This window comes from Sapajus apella, unplaced genomic scaffold, assembly GCF_009761245.1.
Source record: "Sapajus apella isolate SASKATOON/1434 unplaced genomic scaffold, GSC_monkey_1.0 scaffold99, whole genome shotgun sequence".
NCBI classification, from domain to species: Eukaryota; Metazoa; Chordata; class Mammalia; order Primates; family Cebidae; genus Sapajus; species Sapajus apella.
This window is the reverse complement of record NW_022437039.1, coordinates 6,990,291-7,003,544: the sequence shown is the minus strand read 5'-3', so window position 1 is coordinate 7,003,544 and position 13,254 is coordinate 6,990,291. Positions and strand designations below refer to the sequence as shown.

The 13,254-nt window shown below is 43.3% G+C and overlaps 1 protein-coding gene across 2 annotated transcripts in view; it reads left to right on the top strand.

Annotated features, from left to right (window-relative positions):
* The window catches only part of GRIN2A (glutamate ionotropic receptor NMDA type subunit 2A), a 441,129-nt gene that overhangs the window by 239,250 nt on the left and 188,625 nt on the right, over positions 1 to 13,254 (top strand). For both annotated transcript variants that reach the window (XM_032258086.1, XM_032258087.1), the window contains one exon: positions 11,438 to 12,030. In XM_032258086.1, coding sequence (XP_032113977.1) covers positions 11,438 to 12,030 — 593 coding nt within the window. The remainder of the gene's footprint in view (positions 1 to 11,437; positions 12,031 to 13,254) is intronic.

Genomic DNA, 13,254 nt, shown 5'->3' with positions numbered 1-13,254 from the left:
GTCCATCCACAGATCCATCCATTCATCCACCTGCCCATCCAACCACCTGTTAATCCATTTGTCCATCCATTCGTTTGTCCATCCATCCATCTACCCATCCATCCATCTATTCATTTGTCTTTTCCGTCCAGCTATCCATCCCATCCATCTCATCCATCCATCTACCCATTTGTCCCTCTGTCTGTCCATCCATCCATCCACCCATCCATCCATCCAACCGTCTGTCTGTCCATCCATTCACCTGCTTACTTATACCTTTACTAAATGTGTTTTGAGCTCCCCATTTACTGGGAGCTGGGCTGGATGCTATTACCGTACAGATGAATTAGCATTAATCTGGTTGCATGGAGACAGATATTTAAATAGACACCTAAAATACCTGGTGACAATTGACAATAGAGACCTGGACAGTGTGTTCTGGGAGCACCATGGGGGTGGAGGGGAGAAAGGAGGTGGCAGCTGTTTCCTATTTCCCCAGTAAGCTCCCACATTGGTCCCCTACCTTTCAGTTCATGGAGCTCTTACTCATCACCCTGTTACAGATCCCCCAGCTCCCCTCCAGGTAGTTAGAGAACTGCCAGGTCCATTTTATAGATTAAAAAAAATAGAGGCTCAGGGAGACTCAGCCACTTGTGTACATTTTTGAGCTTCAGTGCCAGCCTGCAGGAGAAAGGTGGCTATGCATGCCACGGGGTCATTTTCTGCTTGACAGATGGCCATGGGTACCATATGACTGGTGCTTTCCTCTCTCTGTGTGCTCTTCTCATTCCTTGGTGGCTTCAGTTCTCTCCCAGGAGTGAGGCAGTTCACCCCAGGGCGGCCCCTCTTCTTTCACTCCCACGCAGTACGTTCTGACTTAAAGCTGAAAGTGCTTTGCTGGATAAGATGATGGGGACTGACGGGCGTGACATACCTGTGACTTGCCTGAAGGAAACACACGGCAGTGAGAATGTCAGACATCAGACACTGTCTTACGTCATTGCCCAGTCCTCCCTGAGACAGACAGACAGGTCACCTGGCACCAAGACCCCTGGATCAGAAGAACCATCATTCTTAGAGATGCTCACTGTGTGATATTGGATGTGACATGTGACTTGACCTCTACAGCTTTGCTACTAAAAGCTTGGTCCATGGACTAGCAGCAACTGATGCCACTTGGGAGCTTCCTAACAATGCCCTAGCCCCCACCTGCTGTGTTTAACAAGACCCAAGGTGATTCTTATGCTCATTAGAGTTTGAGAAGTGCCTCTCTTCAAGCCTCAACTTCCTTAACTGTAGAATGGGAATAGAAATACCTTCCCTGAAACATGAGTGTGAGGATCAAATAAATGCATTTGAAGATTTCTGTGTGATTGACTGATTGTCCTGATTTGCCCAGGACTGAAAGGGTTCTTGCAAAGTGGAACATTCAGGTTTAACATCAGGATGGGTTGTCAACCTGCTTTTACCTCAGTGCTTGGCACGCAATAAGAACTCCTTTGCCATGGTGCTGCAAAGGTGTGGGATTTAGGAGACCTAGAAAAAAGCCACAGGGGAACTGTTTGTATTTGCATGAGTGTTGTGCTGGTGGGTTGTAGTGTTCTGAGTTTTGTTGCCATCATTGTGGTTGACTTTTTCTTGATTATAACAGCCACGATAATCACAACTCTCATTAATGGAGCTCTCGGTATGTGCTCAGAGTAATACATGCATTATCCTAATCACAACAACCTCTTTAAAGTAGGGAATAAAATTCCCTCCCTTTAAAAAAAAATAAGAAAATTGAGCTTCAGAGCTAGTAAGGATTTTGCCCAAGGCCCAGACACAAGTAAGAGAAAGAGCTGAGACTTGAACCCTCTATGTGGCACCAGTGTCTATGCCTTTAATAACAGGAATGTACAGACTCCCAAAGGGAGAAGAAGCAATTTCTTCTGGAAGCTGAGCATTCAGAGCTGCTTGTAGACATTTCTTCCAGAACAGTGGGATATTTTTGAAAACGACATTTAGACTATAATGTTTACCACCGGGGTCTGCCCCTAGCAAGTGTTACAGGAAAGCCTAAGACACTTTTTTTTTATTCCAGAAATAAAGTTGCTTCCTTCAGTTCAGCAGCAGCCCCTCTATCTATGACAGCTGGAGACAAAAACTTAATGAACGGGACTGGTTTGCTTTTTCTCTTTGCTGGAACAGCTTAATGACAAGCGATTATTATTGGTGGCAACTTGTCATGTCTTAAGTCTGGGTCTTGGCAGTTGTGGCTGTCAGAGTCTTTGAGAAGAAACCAATCTCAGCACATATTACAGAAAAACAAAAAACAATGAGGAAAGATGAAGAGCTCATGCAGGGAAAAGTGAGATTTGTGAAGAGACGTGGGTGTCCCAGGAAAAGGGAAGAATGATGAAGAAAAAGGGAAGGATGGTAAGAAAAGGGAGTGATCATGAAGAGAGATACACTATTCTGTAGCTTGCATTATTCTTATCCAAGTTTGGGAAGATGAGTTAAACATATTACAGTATTATTTTTTCCCTAGCCAAAGTGGCATCAGGAATCCTTGGTTGCAAGTAACAGAGAACCTAATCAAATTGGCTTAAGTAAAATGAGGTAATTGCAATTTTGACAACAAGAGAATTTGTTGTTAGGTGTGGCTTGAACAAGGTGTTAAACACGGACATCAGAACTTGGTAACTCTCCATCTTCCAGCTTTAACTTTGGGTCTGATAGCTTTCTTCTTAGGATAGTGTATGGTGGTTGGGTGGCTGTCAGAAATTCTGGCTGAACATCCATCCAGGTTCAAGTCTAATAGTCAAAGAAGCTGTCTTTTCCTAGTCTCTTTCTTTGTAAATCCAGGAAGCCACTCTGATTAGATCAGGTTAGGACATGTTCCTACCCCCACATTAATTACTGGCACTCTGAGCTAATGGACTTGACTGAGAGAGAGAAGAAAATGATGTCTCTCAGGTAAATTCACTATTGCCAGTAAAGGAAGAACAGATGCTTAGTGGTCAAATAAAAAATATCCACCACGTGGTTCAGGGAGGCCCATACTTCATAAAAAATGGGATCTGAAAAAAATAGCTTCAGGGGCACTGAGAAGGCCAGTGGTCCAGTCACAGCTGGGACTTTCAAAATAAAGATGTTTCCTTATACTTAAATTTATCAGCTCCTCAGAGATCTGACCCCATGGCCTTTGGCCCAGTAGGATTTCCCACTGGCTTTGGTGGGAACCATGCTTGCTTTCTGTGTGAGACTATCTGGGCCTAGCCCCAGACAATCCATAATTGCTAATGACCCTGTTTGGAAGCCTGGAGTCAGATGCTTACCTGCAGGTTGACAGAGCACCAGGTAAAGGCAGCTTGGGCTTTTGCTGTGCCCTTGCATAACAATAAGGATCTGAAATCTCAGCGGGGCCTCTTGGCCATCTCTGCTAATGATTTAGAAAGCAAGACTGAGTTCAAGAGCAATGATCATTGTGTGGTCCTAATTAGCGTACAGTATGTTAGGCCATCCTAAATTAGCTGCGATGACTATCAAGAAATATATCTCTCCATGCCTGTATGTGTTCTTTCCTCTGGCCCTGCAGATTTGAGAGTGGGAAACTTGGCTCTGGGTGGTAAACTGGGACAAGGTCTGAAATTCACAGAAAAACATGGGAATTCTGGCCACACTATTCAAAATTAGGGTATCAGTTGACTAAATGATACAGCAAACAAATAACCTAGCAAGTGTTATGGGAAAGCTTGAAACACTCCTTTTTATTCCAGAAATAAAGCTGCTTCCTTTAGCTCAGCAGCAGCCCCTCTATGTATGGCAGCCCCTCTATGTAAGTCAATGTAGACTTATCTATTGACACAGGTCAGAATTCCAGAGGGAAGAATAGGATTATCTTATACAAAGTCCTCCAAATTCCAGGTTTCTCCCAGCTTCCCTGTTGGGAGACACTAGTGGCATTTTTTTTAAAGGAGTTTCACTCTTGTTGTCCAGGTTGGAGTGCAGTGGTGCTATCTTGGCTCACTGAAACCTCCGCCTCCTGGGTTCAAGTGATTCTCCCGCCTCAGCCTCCTGAGTAGATGGGATTACAGGTGCATGCCATCTGCCCAATGATTTTTTTTTTTTATTTTTAGTAAAAACAGGGTTTTACCATGTTAGCCAGGCTGGTCTCGAACTCCTGACATCAGGCGATCCACCCTCCTTCTCCTCCCAATGTGCAGGGATTACAGGCATGAGCCACTACACCTGGCCACTGGTGGCACATTTAGCAGAGGAGTTGTTTAGAATACAATTGACCTAGGAATTAGATACAGACCCTTTATCCTGAGCCACAGGGCATTCATTGTGTGATGTGGCCTCTGCTTCCTGTCCTAACTCATTTCTCACCACTCTCCCTTGCTCCTTAAACTTCAGTTGTTGTGACTTTCCTTCTGTTCCCTGAACTTGACTAGCCCATTCCTAACTTTGTTGTGTGGCTTCTTCTGTTGGAGTGGCCCCCCCTACTCCCATCTCACCCCTAATCTTTGCCTGGAGGACTCCTCCTTCATATTTTTTTGATCAGCTCCAATGTAGCAGATCAGACGACCTAGAGTGGGGCTCCTATCTCCACCCTACTCTTGAACAAACTAGGACATCATCTGACTTCTTGAATTTATTCTATTTATTATTTTATTCAAATTTTTAAAATTTGAGACAGATCTTACTCTGGGGTTGGTCAAGGTGGTCTCGAGCTCCTGACCTCAAGCAATCCTTCTTCCTTGGCCTCCCAAAGTACTGGGATTATAGGCATGATCCACCATACCTGGCCAATTATTCTATTTATTGATGTCCCTCTTTGTTTGTCTTTTCCCCCAAGCATGTAAAATTCATGGAATCAGGAGCTTTCACTTTAGTACCCTCTTTCCCTAGATTCACTTTCCTGGAACAATGCCTGGCACAGAGCCAGAGTTTGTTAAATTTGTTGAACGAATGAAAGACAATCCGGCTGGGCTCAGTGGCTCACTCCTGTAATCCTAGCACTTTGGGAGGCCAAGGTGGGTGGATCACCTGAGGTCAGGAGTTCAAGACCAGGCTGGCCATCAAGGTGAAACCCCATCTTAAAAAAAAAAATAGAAAGAAAGACAAGCCATGGATGAATGTCTCTTTCTAGAGTGGTTGATCTGGCAGGTCTGCTTAAGTACATAGAGGATGGGATCCTTTCCTGCCCAGTGGAAGTCTTGCACTCTAGGGGGATGATTGTACTAGTTTCCCTCCCAAAAAAGTGTCCCAGTGGTCTGTAAGGTGCTGAGCAGGATTCATAAGGGCACGACACTCTGCCCTCAGGAATTCTCAGTCTGAAAGACAGGCAAGATTCACACCTCTCCTCAACTAGGCAACCACATACAATCCAGATTAAAATCTTTAATAATAAGGCATCCCATTGTATGCTACATAGCGCTACATACTGGATATGCTCAAGAGAGATATTGACTACGATGACTGCCATGATGATGATGGTGAGAAGAAAGAGGATGGATGTGATGATGATGGAGGATGATGGATGATGACAAAGGAAAGGGGAGGGAGGTGGATGGTCATGGAGTAGCTATTCTCCAATGGGACCGATTCAGCTTATGTGCATGTGAGAATGCTATCCATTTGAATCCTGAGGCTTACAGGCTTACTTGATGCTTTTACTTTTCCTCCCACCCTCGGAAATTGAAATAAAATATGTTGAAATGCTCAGCTGATACATTACAAGAGTAACAGAAAGCACATCAGTGCTTACCAGGGCTCACCAGGGCAATCCTCAACAGGAAAATGCAAATTCCCAAGGAGTCTCTCTAGGTTGTTACTGGGTTACCTGCATTATTTCCTTTTCTTGGCAGACAGCAGGAAAATAAGCTGTGAAAATGGGTGCAGCGTTGACAGTAGTGACCAATTCTCTCATGCTTCCTGGGGATAAGCCTCCTGCTCCTCTCTTTTTTCCCCCATGTATTTATCAGGCCCCTACTGTGTGTCAGACACTTTAGTAGGCTTTCAAGATACTAAGTTGAATACCTACTTTCCAACCATACTACCATTGAGAAGAAACAGAGGAAAAACCAATAAATCAGCTTTAAAGTTCAGATACTCAGGTCACAGAGATTCCATTTCAATCATAATGGCATGGGGCACAATGCATAGGTTATTCTTTGGTTACTCTCCAAGGGATTCAGATGTGCAGCCAGGAATGAGAGCCACTAATATGAGCAAGAGAACACTGGTTGCATCTCACGGTGATTGCGCTGTCATCACCAAGGGGCCACGTGGATCTCAGGGAAGTCACTTAACCTCTCATCCTGTGGCTTTAGGAGAAACACCATTCATGAGGATTATGCCACTTGCCTTATCTCCTGTGTAGTTAGGATCAAAGAGATAATGGGTGTGGGTTTGCTTTGTAACCTTTACTAATGGCGAAATGAAATGCATGTTGGTATTAGAATCTAGGAAACACCAGGCCTTGGTACCGATGGAGTCAGGTGTTACCCTGAGGAGCCAGCAAGCTCTGGAACATTCTAGAACAGGATCTAATGCTCTAGACCTGATTGAATGAGACCTCTGTTATGATGGGACTGAAACACAGAGTCTAGAGCAGACACCCAGAATCCTACACCCTCTTGCCTCCCTCGCTCTGTGTTTAAAACAGTTTGTTCTGTCTTCTACAGAGCAGTGAGCATGGGAAGAGAAGTGCTTTTGCTTCAGAACCAAAGTGGGTGTATGAAATCTGTTCCTCTCCCCCGGCTGCACATTCTAAGGAAGCCAAGTGCCAGAGGTGGTCAGAGGCTGGTATGTAGAATCCGAAAAGTACAGGCTAAGCCATGGCAGGCGGAGGTAAGTGCAGGAGAGGTGGCCTCTACCATCAAGGCAGGGAGTGGAAAGGACATTCAGGGGCTTTGGATCATTTGACATATTGGCTGCCAGGCCTTGGGAGTGTGGCCAGATTGCCCATCATGTCCTGCCAGTCCATAAAATCACCCTAGAAAATTCCAATGCTAAATGTGAGCCTCTTCATTGCTTTGCTATGCAATTATATTTTGCAAATAGGTCCTCGTTTCTGTCCCTTCAAGGGGTGGATGATGCTTTTGGTTCATGGTGGTTTTTGAAGTTGAAGTTTCAGATGTCAATAGGAATGAGAGTGGTACAGGGTAACTGCATGATGCCCAGAAAGGACATTAGAGATGGCTTCTCTCCAAAGAATGGATTCATTGCTGTACAGAAAGGGAGTTTCTTTGCATTATGTAGGCTGCTTGGGGTCACAATGAATGAGCTGGTTTGCATGGGGAGGTGAGGATTTGAAACTAGCATGTCAGTGGACCTGGAGAGGCCAGTCCCTAAATAGGATGAGGACCCTCTTAGGTTTCTAACAATGTCTGTGTGGTCTGTAGGACCAAGGATGTGTAGGCAAGCACCCAATCTATCAAAGACAGGCGTGGACAAATGAGTCTCTACTTCTACCATTATATCTCATTCTTACAGCAGCCCCATGGGATGGAAGGGTCATTATTCCTATCTTAAACATGAAACTCGGACCCAGAAAGATTAAGCACTTTCCCAAAGCCACATGGCTAGGTTAGCCACAGTCCTGCCGAGGCAGGACTCAAACTCAGGTTCAGTAGACCCTAGAGCCCATGATATATCAACTATAAAGCTGGTGCACATAAAGGGGTAGGCTAGGGAGTCTGAACTTAACATGGTAGGCTGAGGGGAGCGATTGATGACTATAGAGCAGGGCAGTAGCATGGTAAAGTGATGCTTTAAGAGTTTCAACTGGGCAGCTCTGAACAGGGTGAGTGGTTGAGATGCTCTGAGTCCAGAGTGTGGATTACTTCTTTGAAAAAATAGCATAATCTCCTGATGTGAAATATTTGCTTAGTTCTTGATACGAGATGGACACTACTCTGGATGCTTTGATACAGGGAGATCATTTAATGTCTACAACTCAATGAGGAAGTGCCATTATTGGCAACAACAGAGTGCAGAGGTAAAAAGCTCTAGACTCTGAGGGCAGGCAAACCTGATTTTCTACTTGTATGAACCTGGAAAAGTCACTGTGCTTCTGGGTCTTTTTTCATTTGTAAAATGGGCATACTACTAGTGCCAATTTAGCAAGGTGGTTGGGGGCGGCATTAAATGAGATAGTACCTAGAAAGTAAGGAGCAACCTGATTCTCATAGAGTAAGTATTTCTAGCATGTTAACTATGATCATTATTACCATAGCTGCACCCATTTTATAGATGAGAAAACTGAGACTTAGAAAGGTTGAGTGGTTTTTTTTCCCCAATCCAAGGCCACATAATGAGGATTGGAACTGGATAGTCCAACCCCAGAGGTTCTAGTATTCTCCATTCTGGGGAGAGACTGCGAATGGGGATCAGCATAAAGGGTAATGGGAGAGATGCATCTTGGGCTGAAGTTTGGCACGACAGGGACAGCACAAAGCAACGGTTTTTGTACAAAATCTTTCACAGATGGCCTGTGCCGAGCTGGCTCTGGGCTGATTAACTGCTGTCCCTATAATTATCTTTCTCCTGAGGAAGTTCACAGTGCAGCCATGCCCTCCTCTACATGTGAAGAACCAGATAAGATGCATGTGCTTACAGCTCTGCTCTGTGCACAAACCTTTTCATGGTCACAGTGGTGATGTCTGGCTCAGAATACAGGGAGCAAGGGTGTTGGAGGATCCCACATTTCATTACCATCTGGCATGTCTGACCTCCACCTCTCCACCAATACCGGTGTTCCCAAGGAAGTGTCTCATAGACCCTTTTTATCGGGATCCAGTGGTGCCTTTAGGGTGAGTCTTGTTGAGAGCTTTCTGTATTCCTTGTGTACTCAGTGCAAGTTGCTGATCCACCACCTTTTGCAGTCAGAAGGTAGCTCTGGTGACCGGCTTTCTTCAAGGCATCATTTCTCCATGGGAGTTATTACATTTCTTTTGTAATTAAATTTAGAGCATTTTCATCCCATCCCAAGAGGCATCTCACAGTGTATGAGGTTGGTGAATATAATTGAATAGAAGTGAATAGACTCTACTTCTATTGGTGGTTTCTTTATGTTTTGCCTTTTTTTTTTTTTTTGCCATTTAATGAGGTTCTTTGAACAACTGCTCAGGTTTACAGGTTTTCTATATTCTCCTCTTTATCAATAAAGGACACATTGAGATATAGGTTGGGTATTGAATGGTTGGGTAGTTCCTCAGGGTAGGTAGGTGTAGGTGATGATGTTGAAAGTTTTGTTTTGGACACGATATTCAGAATCTGCACAAAATAAAATCTCAGATACTAAATTCTCCTTCTTTTCCTTTCTGATCTAAACCAAGGACATTCCTCTTAGGCTTCATTCACATACTCATTCCTCTGTGATCCATTTATGGGTTTACCAAGACTTCTGCCAGGTTCTGGGGACATAAAGATGAGGATGACAAAAATCTCTGCCCTTGAGGAACTCACAGTCTTGTGATTTAAAATGGTTAATCAATTCAAGAATATTGGATTTCTGCAAAAGCTACTGTAGGGAAAAAATAATTATCCAAAGTCTTTAAATCTGTTATCCACTTTAATTGATTTAATTAGGTAAAATTCATAGAACTGTAATGTTGGAAGGGACCCAGAAGACATTTATTCTTGTTTCTTCTCTCTGCCTTCAGGCCACGCTTCACTCAAATTATCCCCCAAACCCATGCATTTCAGAAAAGAGCAGAATTTTGAAGAACTATAACTTTTGGCCCATTCTGATAAAACTTTTAGTGAGCACCCACAGGGAAAGTGATGTAAGCTTGTTGAAATAATTGACATGCACAGCTACAAAGTATTATCTAAAAAACATGAATGGAACATCCACTTTTCGCACACACACATGCGCACACACGCGCACACACACACACACACTTGCAGTGGAATCCCCATAAGTCATCCTGCTGAGGTTGTGTTCAATACACATGGTAAATACAAAATGCAAAATAAAAACATGGGTATAATATGATGAAGACCCGTTGAGAATTCTTTCAGTTCCCTGAAAAGAAAAATATTTCAGCACTTGCCAAATTCTGTTTTGCTGTAACACAGAGGCATACCTTTTTTTTCTTCAGCATTTTTATACCATGCCCACCAGTCAACAATGTGATTTAAGCATCTGTTCCATGCAGATCTTCAGTGATCCCAGGAAGGCTGTGGTTGAGTGTCAGAAAGGTGGGCAGGACGCGGAGTCACGGCACCAAGGTTCAGATGCCTACTTGCTGTGTGACCATTTTGAGCCTCATTTTCCCTGCCAACAATACCAACTTTTTAGGATCACTGCAGGGATTTGATGAGTTAGGGGGTTTGAAGGCAGTTTGTATACTGTACCACTGTACGCATCACCTGCCTTTTCTAAATGGAAATTTGTTCTCATAATACTAGATTGGTGGAAATGTTAGGGTTAATAGAGGACCTTTAACCCAACCTAAGTTATCATGCTACTTTCTAGGGTGACAGCATTCAGTGACTCTCCCTTATGCTCTAGATAGAGTCTAAACCTCTGGACCTAGTCCTCAGACCCTATGTGCTGGGGGTTCTGCCAAGCTCTTCAGTATCATGTTGTTGCCCCTCCTTTGGACGCCATGATGCATTCATCTACAGCTTCTGAAATAGTTGCAGTGCATCCTCAGGACCCCTCTAACACCCACTCACTTCCCCTCTTCCTCACCTGGATGCTCCTTCAATATGTCATATGCCTCGTTAGCCCTTAGTTCATGGAAATTGCTTTTCCTCAAGTTCTCATCAGATCTATGAAGGGAGAGACTGTGTCTGTGTCTGTGTCCTACATCATTACTTCCCTAACATCTAGAATGGTGTTGGCACTTAATAAGTGTTTGACAAATATTTGTCGATTGAAAAGGTAGATGTTCACATGGTATTTATGACACTCCGTATTACATGCCAGTCTTACATTCAAGTGACAGAAACCCTACTCAAATTGCTTAGGTGAACATAGAAACTTACTGACTCCTGTAACTGAGAAGTCCAGGAGAAATGGCTTCAGACTTGACAGACCCCAGAGGCTCCAAATATATCATTAGAAAACTGTCTTTGCTGATGCTGTTTTGTTTCCTTGGCTTGATTTTCCCATCATGAGCTGGGGTGGGAACCAGATAGTTTGTTCTATTGGAACCATACAGTCTCAAAGGAGCAAGGGGCAGAATGAACTAGAGGAAAATGAGAATAGATGATAAGCAAGCAATAATAACAGATATCCTTCCAGGACCTGGCTATGAGCTCCTGAATACCAGAGCTTCTCTCCTCTCTGTAGTTGCAGGATCTGTGCTGGAGGAGTCTGGCATACAGTAGGTGCTCAGGAATGTCTGCAAATGGTTGATGTGTGATTTACTTTCCTAACTTCTAGGATGCAGCTGTGCTTCTATATAAACCACCTCCTGCCTCACCCTCTGTTTTGCTCTCTTTTCCCTGTCAGGATCCGACGTCTACCTTCTTCCAATTTGGAGCGTCCATCCAGCAACAAGCCACAGTCATGCTGAAGATCATGCAGGATTATGACTGGCATGTCTTCTCTTTGGTGACCACCATTTTCCCTGGCTACAGGGACTTCATCAGCTTTGTCAAGACCACAGTGGACAATAGCTTTGTGGGCTGGGACATGCAGAATGTGATCACACTGGACACTTCCTTTGAGGATGCCAAGACGCAAGTCCAGTTGAAAAAGATCCACTCTTCTGTCATCTTGCTCTACTGTTCCAAAGATGAGGCTGTCCTCATTCTGAGTGAGGCCCGCTCTCTTGGCCTCACCGGGTATGATTTCTTCTGGATTGTCCCCAGCTTGGTCTCCGGGAACACGGAGCTCATCCCCAAAGAGTTTCCATCAGGACTCATTTCTGTCTCCTATGATGACTGGGACTACAGCCTGGAGGCGAGAGTGAGGGATGGCATTGGCATCCTCACCACCGCTGCATCTTCTATGCTAGAGAAGTTCTCCTACATCCCCGAGGCCAAGACCAGCTGCTACGGGCAGATGGAGAGGCCAGAGGTCCCGATGCACACCTTGCACCCGTAAGAAAGGGCTTGTTGTCCCCCAAAGTGGGATCAGAGTTTGTTGTTGTCATTGTTTGCTTGCTTACATACTCATTGACGGAAATAGTCACTGCAAATGCAGAATGTTGTATGTTTACTTATGGGATTTTTATTTTGTTCTCCTCTCCCTCTTTGTCTCATCTCCTTTGAAAGATAAGTCACATCAAACTTTGTTTACTGCAACTTACCTTTTTTTTTGTACTCAACAATATATCTTGGAAACCTACACCTGGGATCGATCTATCTATCTATCTATCTATCTATCTATAACTATATCTCAAGTGTATCTATACTTTCTGTAACTGAAAGATTTGAACCCAGACAAGTCTAACTCCAATGCCCACATCATATTCTTCAATATCCAATCTACATAGTGACAGAAATTTAGGAGTTAATTTTCTTTTATTTTTAGAAAAATTATGGGTACATAGTAGGTATATGTGTTTATGGGGTAGATACTTTGACACAGGCATGTAATGTGAAATAAGCACATCATGGAGAATGGGGTATCCATCCCCTCAAGCATTTGTCCTTTGAGCTACAAACAATTTGATTATATTCTTTAAGTTATTTTAAAATATGCAAGTCATTTGTTATTGACTATAGTGACCCTATTGTGCTATCATATAGTAGGTCCTTTTCATTCTTTCTATTTTTTTTAAATCTATTAATCATCTCCACCTCCCACCTCAAACCCCAATACAAAAATGTGTTTATTTATAGAATAAGTGAAGTATTTTGGTACAGGCATACAATGTGTGATAATCACATTAGGGTAAATGGGGCTTTCATCACCTCAAGAATTCATCATTTCTTTGTGATATAAACATTTAATTTAGGGTTTTTGTCAGGTTATTTTCCTATTAGAAGCTAAACTGCAATGATAATCTTTATACATGTCTTTGTTTTTTTCTAGGGGTGATTTTAAGATATAGGATTTTTGGGTCCTAATTCATGTGCATTTTAAATTGAAGCATCTATTGCCAAATTGTCCTGCAAAGCAACTACATCAATTTATATTCACACCAACAGTTTGTGAAACTACCCAATTTTCCACATCCTCACCAGCATGCTATGCTTTGGGGAAACTTCCCACACTAGTGTTCCTAGTCTCTGTTTGATTTTGCATCTGAATTTTTTCCCTTCTTATATTCTAAGTATTTTTGTAGGTCACTGGAAATCTTGGCAAACATTACTCTTAGA